The 12,680-nt window shown below is 44.9% G+C and overlaps 1 protein-coding gene across 1 annotated transcript; it reads right to left on the reverse strand.

Moving 5' to 3' along the window:
• Positions 1–1,405: 1,405 nt before the first annotated feature.
• On the reverse strand, positions 1,406–11,764 carry UBL7 (ubiquitin like 7). Its single transcript, XM_070762635.1, has 11 exons — positions 11,556–11,764; positions 9,405–9,644; positions 9,093–9,212; positions 8,477–8,559; positions 8,258–8,342; positions 7,194–7,251; positions 6,056–6,189; positions 4,484–4,533; positions 4,050–4,217; positions 3,069–3,191; positions 1,406–1,974 (listed from the first exon to the last, which is right to left on the reverse strand). The coding sequence occupies exons 1-11, from the start codon at positions 11,617–11,619 to the stop codon at positions 1,837–1,839; spliced, it is 1,263 nt and encodes a 420-aa protein (XP_070618736.1). The 5' UTR covers positions 11,620–11,764; the 3' UTR covers positions 1,406–1,836.
• Positions 11,765–12,680: the final 916 nt, after the last annotated feature.

A 12,680-nucleotide genomic window follows, 5' to 3' on the forward strand; every position in this document is an offset into this window, starting at 1 on the left:
ATTTATCATCTGATGAGCTGGACTGAAATTGTTCTGGTGCTACATTAGTGATGGAGAAACAGCGCCCTCTGCTGTCCAAAATGATTTTTTCCTCTTCCATTCAATAGCATTTAGCGCTTCCTAGTGCTTTTACAGCCCTAAGCGCTTTTTACAGAATCAGCCTTTTGACCCCAACAATCTGGGTCCTCATTTGACCCACCTCGGAAGGATGGAAGGATGAGTGAACCTAGAGCCTGGTGAGGCTCAAACTCCTGACTGAGGGCAGAGTTAGCTTGCAATACTACATTGTAACCACTGGGAGGGAGGGAAGGAAGGAAGGAGGGAGGGAAGGAAGGAGAGAAGGAAGGAAGGAGAGAAGGGAAGGAAGGAAAGAGAGAAGGGAAGGAAGGAAGGAAGGAAAGAGAGGAAGGAAGGAAGGAAGGAAGGAGAGAAGGGAAGGAAGGAAGGAAAGACAGAGAGAAGGGAAGGAAGGAAGGAAAGAGAGAAGGGAAGGAAGGAAGGAAAGACAGAGAGAAGGGAAGGAAGGAAGGAAAGAGAGAAGGGAAGGAAGGAAGGAAAGACAGAGAGAAGGGAGGGAAGGAAGGAAGGACAGAGAGAAGGGAAGGAAGGAAGGACAGAGAGAAGGGAAGGAAGGAAGGAAGGAAAGAGAGGAAGGAAGGAAGGAAAGAGAGGAAGGAAGGAAGGAAGGGAAGGAAGGAAAGACAGAGAGAAGGGAAGGAAGGAAGGAAAGAGAGAAGGGAAGGAAGGAAGGAAAGACAGAGAGAAGGGAAGGAAGGAAGGAAAGAGAGAAGGGAAGGAAGGAAGGAAAGACAGAGAGAAGGGAGGGAAGGAAGGAAGGACAGAGAGAAGGGAAGGAAGGAAGGACAGAGAGAAGGGAAGGAAGGAAGGAAGGAAGGAAGGAAGAACACTATCAATAGACTTATATTATATTATATTATATTATATTACAGCCCTCTCTAAGCGGTTTACAGAGTCAGCATATTGCCCCCAACAATCTGGGTCCTCATTTGACCCACCTCGGAAGGATGGAAGGCTGAAATGAAAGAGCCTGCAAGCCAGTAAGAGCTGGGAAAATCATTTGCACCTTGAAAGAAACATTCGGAGCAAGTAAAGCAATGAAAAAACCCCTGGAAAGACTTAGCGCTTGGAAAACATTCTTTGCAGAGAGAAACAATGAAAGGTGAGGTAAGACCTGGGAAGATCGTTTGCAGCTAGTTAGGCCTGGGGGGTGGGGAATCTAGCTACATTCAGAATATAAGAGGACTCTTTTAGGGAGGAAAACAGTGCATCTTATACTCCGAAAAATACAGTAAATAAAAAGTGATCAACCCCTTGTAATTCGAGGATTACCTGCAAAGATCACCTATGTAGCAGCCGCAGCAAGAAACAAACACGGGGAAAAATCTGGAGGAAGCCACATTTAATGAGAGAGTTTAAGAGTCCAGCAAACCACACGGGATTCTTGGCCAGGGCAGGAATAAAACCACCACAAGGGGGAGACAGAAACAAGCGCATTCTGGACATTATCAAGCGAGACATTTTGGGGAGGCGGCGAAGCTGGGACAACCGACAAAATTCCCGATCCTGGAGCGTTTTCGCCCCCTCTTATGGCAGTTGTTTTGCCAAACTGCCGTCCGATGTTCAGAGCTCCCCGTTGCATCCGGAGGGGCCAGGAGAAAGGAGATGGACACAACGTTCCGGACTCCACCCTGCGAGGAGGAAGAAGACGCCGGGGAAACAGGGAGGCGACGCGCATCGAAGGGCTGGCTTGGTGGGATGGAGGTCGGACGTGCACCATCGCCTCCTGCGGCACGGGGAGGGAGGCCTTGGGCATGGTTAAGGGGCTCCCCCTGCAAAGATGAGCTCCAGGGCCGCCTGAATGTCACCCCCGGTGGCCTGCAGGGCGCGGAGGCTGAGCTCGTCGTCGTGAATGCCCATGTCTCGCAGCTGCTGCAGCTGGGACTGCCACTGGCTCTGGAAGGGGAAAACCAAGAGAGGAAGAGACGTCAGGTCAAACACCGTCATGGACACGAATACAGCCAGGCCCCCCCTGAGCAAGGTTCAAATCTCTCTCGCGCGCCCTGTCAAGGATTAGTTCAATCCTAGGCGATATTCCATTATGTTACCATATAACAGGGGTGGGCAGTTAATTTTGCCATGGGGCTGCATGAGAAATTGGGATGGTTTTAGGGGGCCAGATTAATATAATTAACTCAGTTCTACGCAATATTGTATATTACTGGATAGTACTGAGTTAATTATATTATAAATTATAATTATACATTATACATTATATTATATTATATTATATTATATTATATTATATTATATTATATTATATTATATTATATTATATTATATTATATTATATTATATTACATTACATTACATTACATTACATCACATCACATCATATCATATTATATTATATATCCGAGTCTATGGAGAGGGGCGGCATACAAATCCAATAAATAAATAATAAATATATATTATATTATATTATATTATATTATTATATTATTATATTATATTATATTATAATATTATATTATAATTATATTATAATTATAAATTAATTGCCCACCCCTTCCTTCCTTCCTTGTTCCCTCCATTTCTCCTTCCTTCCTTCTTTCCTTCTCCAGATGGAGAGAAGCTTCTGTCCCTCTGATTTTCTCTGCCTTTTATTTCTGCTTTTGGGCAGTTCTTTACTTCTCTTTCAAAATATTCCTTTCAGGTGCAATCTACAACCTACATTGTCAGTTGAGAAAACATAGTGGAGGCTTTGCCTGAAAGTAGCTTTGGATTCCTTTTCTTCCTCCTCCTCCCCTTTTTTCCCCCTGAGAGGTGGGCTGGCGGGTTTGCTTTAAATTTCTTGTGTTGTGTGAATGTTTTACTGCTATACTGTTATAGCAATCACACCTTGATATGATTTGTCTGTCTACCGTCATATATTAACCATTTAGCACTGTAACTAAGTTAGTAAAGTTGATCTTTTCTACTTGTATACATAAGAAAATTGTTATAAAAATCAATTTTAAAAACTTTACATAAAAAAGAGGTTTACACACCTGAAGGTTAGGTTGTCCTGAGGCTTGGAGGGCGTGCTGTAAGGCCTGGCTGAAGAGGTCATTGGTGATGGGCGTTCCCGACTGGACACTAGAGGACATGGGAGATGTGCCGGAGGAGTGGCCCTGAAAAAGGAAAAGATCGGAACTGTCAATCGGGAGCAGACGCCGCCTTCCTAACCTTGCAAGACTTGCTCCTAGCTTATCAGCCAGCTTAGCACCAAGAAAGGTTAGAAGTGTAACAAATCCATAACTCATGCTTGTGCACATATTTACCCAAGGGATTTTTTTTTTTTTTGGTATTTTCTGCCAGCTCAAAAGAAAGATGCAGCTGCTTTAATAAGTCGTGCTGCTTTAATGATCCCATTCATTAAAGCAGCTATATCTTTCTTCTCTGAAAGAAGGCAAGAGGCTTGCACAAATCCAAAAGTTAGACACTCTTCTGTTTAGTTGGCAATCACACCTTGATATGATTTGTCTGTCTACTGTCATATATTAACCATTTAGCATTGTAACTAAGTTAGTAAAGTTGATCTTTTCTACTTGTATACATAAGAAAATTGTTATAAAAAATAAGCCACGAGTCCAAGAAAGGCAGAGAGCTTCTGAACACAGGGGCAGGTCTGCTCAGAGAGATCTTTTCTGAACTTGGACATATCTCTATATCTATGATTCCTACAGCGAGGGCCACACATGCCCCCATCAAGCTGTTTTTACCAGCAGAGTGTTGCAAAAGGCCATGGCAGCTGAAAACAGAGCTCGGGAGCCCATTTTTGTTGGCAGAGTGATGTGCCATGAGACTCGTCCCCAACAAGAGTGGTATCAGGCTGGCCACGCCCACCCTAGCCACACCCACCCCGATCCCCCGAAGTCAAACACAACTATGATGTGGCCCTCAATGAAATCGAGTTTGACACCCCTGGATTGGAAACTCTACTGGATGGGCTTTTGAGATCAGCCAAACTCTCTCTGCTCCCAGCTGACCTGCGTTCCGGGCGTTGGGGTGTGTGAGCTGCTCTCTGGCGTGCTGGCTAGGGCGAGGGCCGTGGCCAACTCGCTCTGCGTGATGGGCCGAGGCCCCGCTGCCCCGGTGTAGCCAAGGGACGCTGGCCGGGATCCAGAGGTGCTGCTGGATGGAGTGGTCCTTGTGCTCTGTTGGGAAAGGAGAGGCCTCAATCAGGACAATGCTTTGGTAGAAATCTTTAAGCCCCGCTCCTACAGGTGACTCTTCTATTTTATTCTAATTCTAGTCTATATTGTATTCTCTATATTCTATGCTATTCCATTCTAATTCTATTTAATTCTATTCTCTATATTCTATTCCATTCTGCACTCTGTTCTATTCTTCTATTCCATTCCACCCATTCTTGTTTTGGCCTTCCCTATTTTAGAGATGTCCACCCATCTTCTCCCATTACCTGATGGAAGTCGTCTTCATCATCAGAGAGGCCTTCAAAAAGGAATCCTCCTGGATGAGAGAGAGAAAGAAACCATACTGAACCTCACCCCAAAGTCAGGCCTCTCCCGCCGGAAACACCAACGGCCCAAGATCCACAACTTCAGTGACCAGGCATAAGCACCATTCATTCGAAACCTCCATCTCTTCAAACTGTCTCTAAATGAATGCTCGTTAAGCGAGGACTACCTGTCGTCCTATTAGCCCCATTAGTACTATTAACATAACAGTTGGGTCTGACAATATATAAACAAGCTAACAATGAATGCTTGTATGTATTGAAGCACTACAGCTTTAAGAGTTAGTGTTGCAGTCGGCCATAAGGGGGAGCCAGAAGCGTTATTCTTTCTCTCTGCTATTTCTGTTATTTCTCTGTTTGGTATTGCTGGTTCACCATGACTGCTGTAGTAAGAATTGTGTGTTCAATGATAGAGTCTTCGGAGAGGGGCGGCATACAAATCTAATAATTATTAATTATTAGTAGTAGTATTTGTAAGCTGAACAAATAAGACTAGTAGTATTGTTAATGCCTTGAAAGATATTGGCTGATTTAACTGTTGTTGTGGTTAGCTCTGGCCCAGCTCCTGCCCCAAGGACTGTGGATGTGGGGGAGACATCCACATACTGCAGGCCTGGTTTGCCCCCAGTGGAATCTGAAGATGAAGGCTCCTCTGACCAAGAAGACATGAATGACAGGGAGGAGGAGAGTGTGGCAGACAGCTCAGAAGGAGATCAATTATCTAGCTCCTCCTTGGATTCAGAACAAGAGTTAATGATACAGCCACCCATGCAGAGAGCGACGCATAGGCAACAACAACTGAGAGATTATTATCAAAGAAAATGAGGCCACCTGTGGTTGGGTGGGGCTGTGGTCATTAGTGAGGCTGCTATAAAGAGCAGCCTGTGGGTTTGACCATTGTGGAGGATTATCTGATCGTTGTGTTTCATGCCTGCTTTACTGACTTTGACCTTTTGTGTGCTGATTTTCCCCCGCTTTGAAACTAAGCCAGAGCAAAGTGTGTGTCACTTTGTAAAAGAAGAAGGACTGTGAATTGCCTCCCAGCTGCAAGCTAAGTATCACAGGACTGATAAGGGACTTGTACAAATTACCAGTTTGTTTGGAGATGAAGCCCTCTTTGCTATACCAAAAGAGGGCTTGGTTTAAGTGAATTTTCATTATAAAGAACGTTGTTTTGAATTTTCAAACATGTGTGTGTCTGAAATTTGTACCTGTGAATTTTGGGGGGGAGTCTACCAGAGAGCCCGACAGAACAACTGTGTATGACTGGACTGTTTAATTTGACTACGATCTTTGCCAAAGTAAATACTAATTTTATACACTTTAATATATCTGTGTTTGTATGACCGAACCATTACTCATCTCTCGTGACTACTGGATATCTGCCAGGAATCCACGTTTCCTTTGCGCCTGTGTATCCTTGATAACTTAGGAGTCACTCTGCATACTCCTTAACACCCCCCGAGTATTAACTCTGGCCATTTGTGCTCCTTGTCATAGTACATAGTTCCTTACCGGGCATGTCGCGGTACGAGCTGGAAGGCATGCTGCTGCGTGAGGTCTCAGCGGTGGGCAACGGGGCACTGCCTGCCACAGAGTGGAGGACCAGGACGATGGCGTTGACCAATGCAGGGTGGCTTGGGATGAGTCTAGAAAAACCAGCGAAGTCCCAAAGCAAAAAGTTATTGGAAAAAAGCAGCTGGCCAGGGCACATGGATTCTGGAGCTGACATAGGGCAAGGCCTCCCATGACCTCTGATATATATATGGCTCCATGTGCTATCTGTGGCATGCGTGCCATAGATTCGCCATCACTGCGATATGGAAAGATGGGAAGCTAATAAATTTTAGAAATAAATAGAAACATAGAAGATTGACAGCAGAAAAAGACCTCCTGGTCCATCTAGTCTGCCCTTAATACTATTTCCTGTATTTTATCTTAGGATGGATCTATGTTTATCCCAGGCATGTTTAAATTCAGTTCCTGTGGATTTACCCACCATGTCTGCTGGAGGTTTGTTCCAAGGATCTACTACTCTTTCAGTCAAATAATATTTTCTCATGTTGCTTTTGATCTTTCCCCCAACTAACCTCAGATTGTGGCCCCTTGTTCTTGTGTTCACTTTCCTATTAAAAACACTTCCCTCCTGAACCTTATTTAACCCTTTAACATATTTAAATGTTTCAATCATGTCCCCCCTTTTCCTTCTGTCCTCCAGACTATACAGATTGAGTTCATGAAGTCTTTCCTGATAGATAGATAGATAGATAGATAGATAGATAGATAGATAGATAGATAGATAGATACAGAGAGAGAGATTAGATAGAGAGAGAGAGAGTTAGAATTAGATAGATAGATACATAGAGAAAGAGAGAGAGATTAGATAGATAGATAGATAGATGATAGATAGATAGATAGATAGAGAAAGAGAGAGATTAGATAGATAGAGAAAGAGATAGATAGATGATAGATAGATAGATAGATAGGGAAAGAGAGAAAGAGAGATAGGGAAAGAGAGAGAGATAGGGAAAGAGAGAGAGAGAGAGATAGATAGGGAAAGAGAGAGAGAGAGATTAGAGAGAGAGAGAGAGAGAGAGAGAGAGAGAAGAGAAATATCAATTAAAAAAAATAAAAGCATTTGTAGCACACTTACGTGTCCAGCATAGCTGGATCAGCAAAAACAGAGAAGAGGTCTTTATCCTGCAGGACCCCTGTGAGATGAAGGGAGCAGGATCAGGAATAAGCAAAGGCAGAGAGTATTATTTCTACCGAAAAAGGAGGAAGATGAAAAACCCACTCATCCTCTTTGGAGTTGGAGATTAGGCATAATGGAAAGTCTGACGTCTCACTTTCCTGCTTCTATTTTTCTTCCCATCTTTAGGAATGGACAGGTGAGCTATTGCTATTGCTTTCCTTCCCTCCTTCCTCCCTTCCATCCTTCCTTCTATCCCTCCTTCCTTCCTTCCATTATTCCTTCCTTCCCTCCTTCCTTCCTTCCCTCCTTCCATCCATCCTTCCATCCATCCTTCCTTCTATCCCTCCCTCCATCCTTCCTTCCATCCATCCTTCCTTCCATCCTTCCTTCTATCCCTCCTTCCATCCTTCCTTCTTTCCTTCCATCCTTTCTTCCTTCCTTCCTTCCACCCTTCCTTCCTTCCTCCCTCCCTTCCTTCCATCCTTTCCTTCCTTCCATCCTTCCTTCCTCCCTCCCTCCCTCCCTCCCTCCCTCCTTCCTTCCCTGTGGTTTCAATGCAGTATCGCACTGAACTTGGCTCACATTGCCAAGAGTTTGATTCCTGGTCAGCTCAAGGTTGACTCAGCCTTCCATCCTTCCAAGGTGGGTCAAATGAGGACCCAGATTTTTGGAGGCAATATGCTTACTCTCTGTAAACCGCTTAGAGGGGGTTGTAAAGCACTGTGAAGAGGTATATAATTGCTATTGCCCTTCCTTCCTCCCTCCCTCCCTCCCCTTTCTTCTCTTCCTTCCTCCCTCCCTCTCTCCTGTGGTTAGAATGCAGTACCCCAAGTTAACTCTGCCCACTACCATGAGTTCGATCATCATAGGCTCCAGGTTGACTCAGCCTCCCCTCCTTCCAAGGAGGGTAAAATGAGGACCCAGATTTACGGGGCAAGCAACTGACTCTGTAAACCGCTTAGAGAAGCACTGTGAAGCGGTATGTACGTCTAATTCTATTGCTATTTGTCACTACGACTCACCCAAAGCGATGGGATCACTGCTGAGGCCAGGGGTAGCGACAATGATCTGGTCCAGGGATTCCTTGTTCCCTAACATCTTGAAGACCTGCGTGGAAAACCAAAGGGAGAGTCACACAGGAAAACAGCGAACTGGATCCTGGAGAAGTCTAGTTTGTGTTTGTTGGGGAAGCAAAATAAAACAGGCCCAGAAAGTAAGAACGGCACAGTTTTGTGACTCACCGAATCTCTGAAGACGGCACTGCTGTGCAAAGCTGTATGTAGCACACGGAACTCCCGCACGGCCGCCATTTTATCCACCGGTTCTGTAGAAGAGACAATAGCCATAGCATTTAGAGTTATATACCGCTTCCTTGTGCTTTTACAGCCCTCTCTAAGTGGTTTACGAAATCAGCCTCTTGCCCCCAACAATCTGGGTCCTCATTTTTACCAACCTCGGAAGGAAGGAAGGAAGGAAGGACGGAAGGACGGAAGGAAGGAAGGAAGGAAGGTTCACTTTCCTATTAAAAACATTTCCCTCCTGGACCTTATTTAACCCTTCAACATATTTAAATGTTTCGATCATGTCCCCCCTTTTCCTTCTGTCCTCCAGAATAGACAGATGGAGTTCATTAAGTCTTTCCTGATAAGTTTTATGCTTAAGACCTTCCACCATTCTTGTAGCCCGTCTTTGGACCCGTTCAATTTTGTCAATATCTTTTTGTAGGTGAGGTCTCCAGAACTGGAGACAGTATTATTCCAAATGGGGTCTCATCAGCGCTCTATATAGCGGGATCATAATCTCCCTCTTCCTGCTTGTTATACCTAGCAGCTAGAGATCCAAAGTGAAGAATTTTACCTGGTTTCTGCTCCGGTTCAGGCCAGGATTTTCGGAGGACGTGGATGGTGCAGCCGGATTGAATCCCGTAGAATTCGAGCGTCTGCTCATCCCGCAGTTTCCGCCCGCAGTAGATGAGATCTGAAAGGCAGACGAGATTTATTATACTGCTGAAAAAAATAAAGGGAACAGGTCAAAGAACACAATATAACTCCAAGTAAATCAAACTTCTGTGAAATCAAAATGTCCACTTAGGAAACGATAACACATAAAAAGCACATTCAACTTTGTACAGAACGAAGTATTCGATGAGAATAGGGTGGGCCAGCTCACCAATGAACTCTGGGTCAGGGATGGTCTCCTGCAACTTCCCCGTAATGAGCTGCTTCAGGTAGGAGATGCTGCAGCCCCCCAGCGGGCACTCGCCCAGCTCGCTTTCCGGCAGGCGCAAGATGGATTTGGGAGCCAGGGGTTGGTCGGCCAGCTTCACCGCGATGTAACACTCCGAGAGAGACATGGTGGGGCCGGAGTGGCTCGATTCTCTGAGGTCCCAATCTGAACTCCAAGCAGAATCTGGGAAAGAGAGCGTGTCAGAATCAGGAGTGTCCGTCTGGCTGTGTCTGTGTCTCTTCCTTCCTTCCTTCCTTCCTATCATCTTCATAATCAGTATCTTTTCATCTTTGTTGGCTGTCTGTCTACCTCTCTCCATCATTATTTCTTCTCCTTTTCCTTCCTTCTATCTATCTATCTATCTATCTATCTATCTATCTACATACCTACCTACCTACCTATCTATCCATCCATCTATCTATCTAACATCTACCAGTATCTATCTATCTACCAGTATCTATCTATCTATCTATCTATCTATCTATCTATCTATCTATCTATCTACCTATCCATCTATCTAACATCTACCAATATCTATCTATCATGTATCTATCTATCTATCTATCTATCTATCTATCTATCTATCTATCTATCTATCTATCTAATTATCTATCTATCTATCTACCCACTTACCTACCTACCTATCATCTTCATCATCAGTATCTCTTTTCATCTGTTGTCTGACTGTCTGTCTGCCTCTCTCCATCCTCTTTGTCTGTCTGTCTGTCTGTCCAGAGTAGTAGATGCTTGGAACAAACTTCTAGCAGACGTAGTTTATTTATTTATTTATTTATTTATTACTTAGATTTGTATGCCGCCCCTCTCCGAAGACTCGGGGCGGCTCACAACATGTAGAAACAAATCATAAGTAAACAGACAAATTTAAAAATATTTAAATATTTAAAAAAAACCATATGCTAACAGACGCACACACAGACATACCATGCATAAATTAAACATGCCCAGGGGGAGATGTTTCAGTTCCCCCATGCCTGACGGCAAAGGTGGGTTTTAAGGAGTTTACGGAAGGCAGGAAGAGTAGGGGCAGTCCTAATCTCCGGGGGGAGTTGGTTCCAGAGGGCCGGTGCCGCCACAGAGAAGGCTCTTCCCCTGGGGCCCGCCACCCGACATTGTTTAGTTGACGGGACCCGGAGAAGGCCCACTCTGTAAATCCAGACACTGAATTGAAACATGCCTGGGATAAACATATATCCACCCTAAGATAAAATACAAGAAATAATATAAGGGCAGACTAGATGGACCAGGAGGTCTTTTTCTGCCCTCAATCTTCTATGTTTCTAAAAAAATACGTCTCCAGGTCAGACCAGCTTCTTCCAGGTGAAACGGAGGCCAGTTGGCACAAAATGACCTACCCCACAGGGCTGTTAGGAGGATAAGACACGAATGGGAGAGCTGGCAAGCTCTCTTGGAAGCTTCCTTGGAAGAGGAAGAGGGTATGCTATGCAGGAAAATAGAGTTAGTTAGTTAGTTAGTTAGTTAGTTAGTTAGTTAGTTAGTTAGTTAGTTAGTTAGTTAGTTAGTTAGTAAGTTGGTTAGTTATTTGGTTAGTTGGTTAGTTAGATGGTTGGTTGGTTAGTTAGTTAATTAGTTAGTTAGCTAGCTAGCTAATGTATACATATACTGTATGTATGTATGTATGTATGTATTTGAATTGGAAGGGACCTTGGAGGTCATCCAGTCCAACCCCCTGCCCAAGCAGGAGACCCTACACCACAGGGGGACAAGTGGCAGTCCAATCTCCCCTTGAAAGTCACAGAGGTTGGGGCCTTAAGAGTTAAACCAACGATAGAGACCGGGTCTCCCCCCTCCCCCCTCCCCCCTCCCCCCTCCCCCCTCCCCCCCAAAATAAAGCCACACTCATCAGCTCTACCCATTGGGAAGCACTACTTTCCTTTATCATGATAAATAACAATAACAACAATAATAGTGGCCCAGGCGAGTTAAAGGCCCCGCAGATTCGCTGCTGTGCTTTCAGGGAGGGGGGAAATGGGGAAACACCCCCCTCACCAAGAGACCCTCCATTTACTCCCACCCCTCCCCTCCCCCACTGACGCCCTTTATATTCCTCCTTACCTGCCTGTTTACAACCAGCCGGCTGCTCCAACCGGAAACGCTTGCCCGAGTCCGCGCGAGGCATGCCGGAGGTTGTAGGCGGCTGGAACGAGCACTTCACATCCTTTGCTAATAAAGCCGAGCCGCGCCGGGTTGGAAGAAGAAAAAGATCCGCCAACGAGGCGGCCGCGAGAGCCGCGGCGGAAGCTCCGCCCCCTCTTCCGTCCGCCTGCTGAAGGATGCCGGGAACTGCAGTCCTGAGGGGGGGAGAGGCGACCTGGGCGTACTGTGGCGTCGCGGCTTTGCGCGTCCTCGCCAATCAGGAAAGAGAGGGAAGGAAGCGGCGGCCAATGGGCGCGCGAGTTTCCGGAGCGCGCGGGATTCAAAAAGTGCTAGAGGGGGCCAGGAGCATCCTTTGCTATTTAAGTGTTTATGTATTTTCACGCAAGGTAACTGTGAAAGGTTTGCAACATTCGGAGGCAAGGGGCGTGTAAGCTTTTATTTCTTTTACAGTAGGACTACATAACCCATATGGGATAGGTGGAGGGGATTGTTCCTTTCACTGTCATTAATTTTAAAAACAGTCACTTTTACTTATATTTGTAAGTGGACAATCATTTAAAAACAGTCACTTTTACTTATATTTGTAAGTGGACAATCATTTAAAAACAGTCACTTTTACTTATATTTGTAAGTGGACAATAATTTAAAAACAGACACCTTTACTTACATTTGTAAGTGGATAACCATTTAAATGTGAGCCAGCCGTGTGCAGCAGCTGCCAAAAAAGCCAACACAGTTCTAGCTGCATTAACAGGGATAGAATCAAGATCACCTGAAGGGTTAATACCACTTTATAAGGCCTTGGTAAGGCCACACTTGGAATACTGCATTCAGCTTTGGTCCTCACGATTCAAAAAGGATATTGAGATTAGAAAAAGTGCAGAGAAGAGCGACAAAGAGGATTGGGGGACTGGAGGCTAAAATATATGAAGAATGGTTGCAGGAACTGGGTGTGGCTAGTTTAATTAAAAGAAGGAACACGGGGGACATGATAGTAGTCTTCCAATATCTCAGAGGTTGCCACAAAGAAGAGGAAGTCAGTCCACCTATTCTCCAAAGCACCTGGTGGTAGAATAAGAAGCA

Source organism: Erythrolamprus reginae, chromosome 10 (genome assembly GCF_031021105.1).
Source record: "Erythrolamprus reginae isolate rEryReg1 chromosome 10, rEryReg1.hap1, whole genome shotgun sequence".
NCBI classification, from domain to species: domain Eukaryota; kingdom Metazoa; phylum Chordata; class Lepidosauria; order Squamata; family Dipsadidae; genus Erythrolamprus; species Erythrolamprus reginae.

What these genes read in the sequence shown, in the direction of transcription:
- UBL7 (XM_070762635.1), bottom strand. Translation starts at nt 11,619, where the DNA reads ATGCCTCGCGCGGACTCGGGCAAGCGTTTCCGGTTGGAGCAGCCGGCT. An exon ending in CTCGTACCGCGACATGCCCG is followed by an intron (nt 4,534 to 6,055) that starts GTAAGGAACTAT and finishes TCTCTCATCCAG; the next exon opens with GAGGATTCCTTTTTGAAGGC. An exon ending in CCCCAACGCCCGGAACGCAG is followed by an intron (nt 3,192 to 4,049) that starts GTCAGCTGGGAG and finishes TTCCTTTTTCAG; the next exon opens with GGCCACTCCTCCGGCACATC.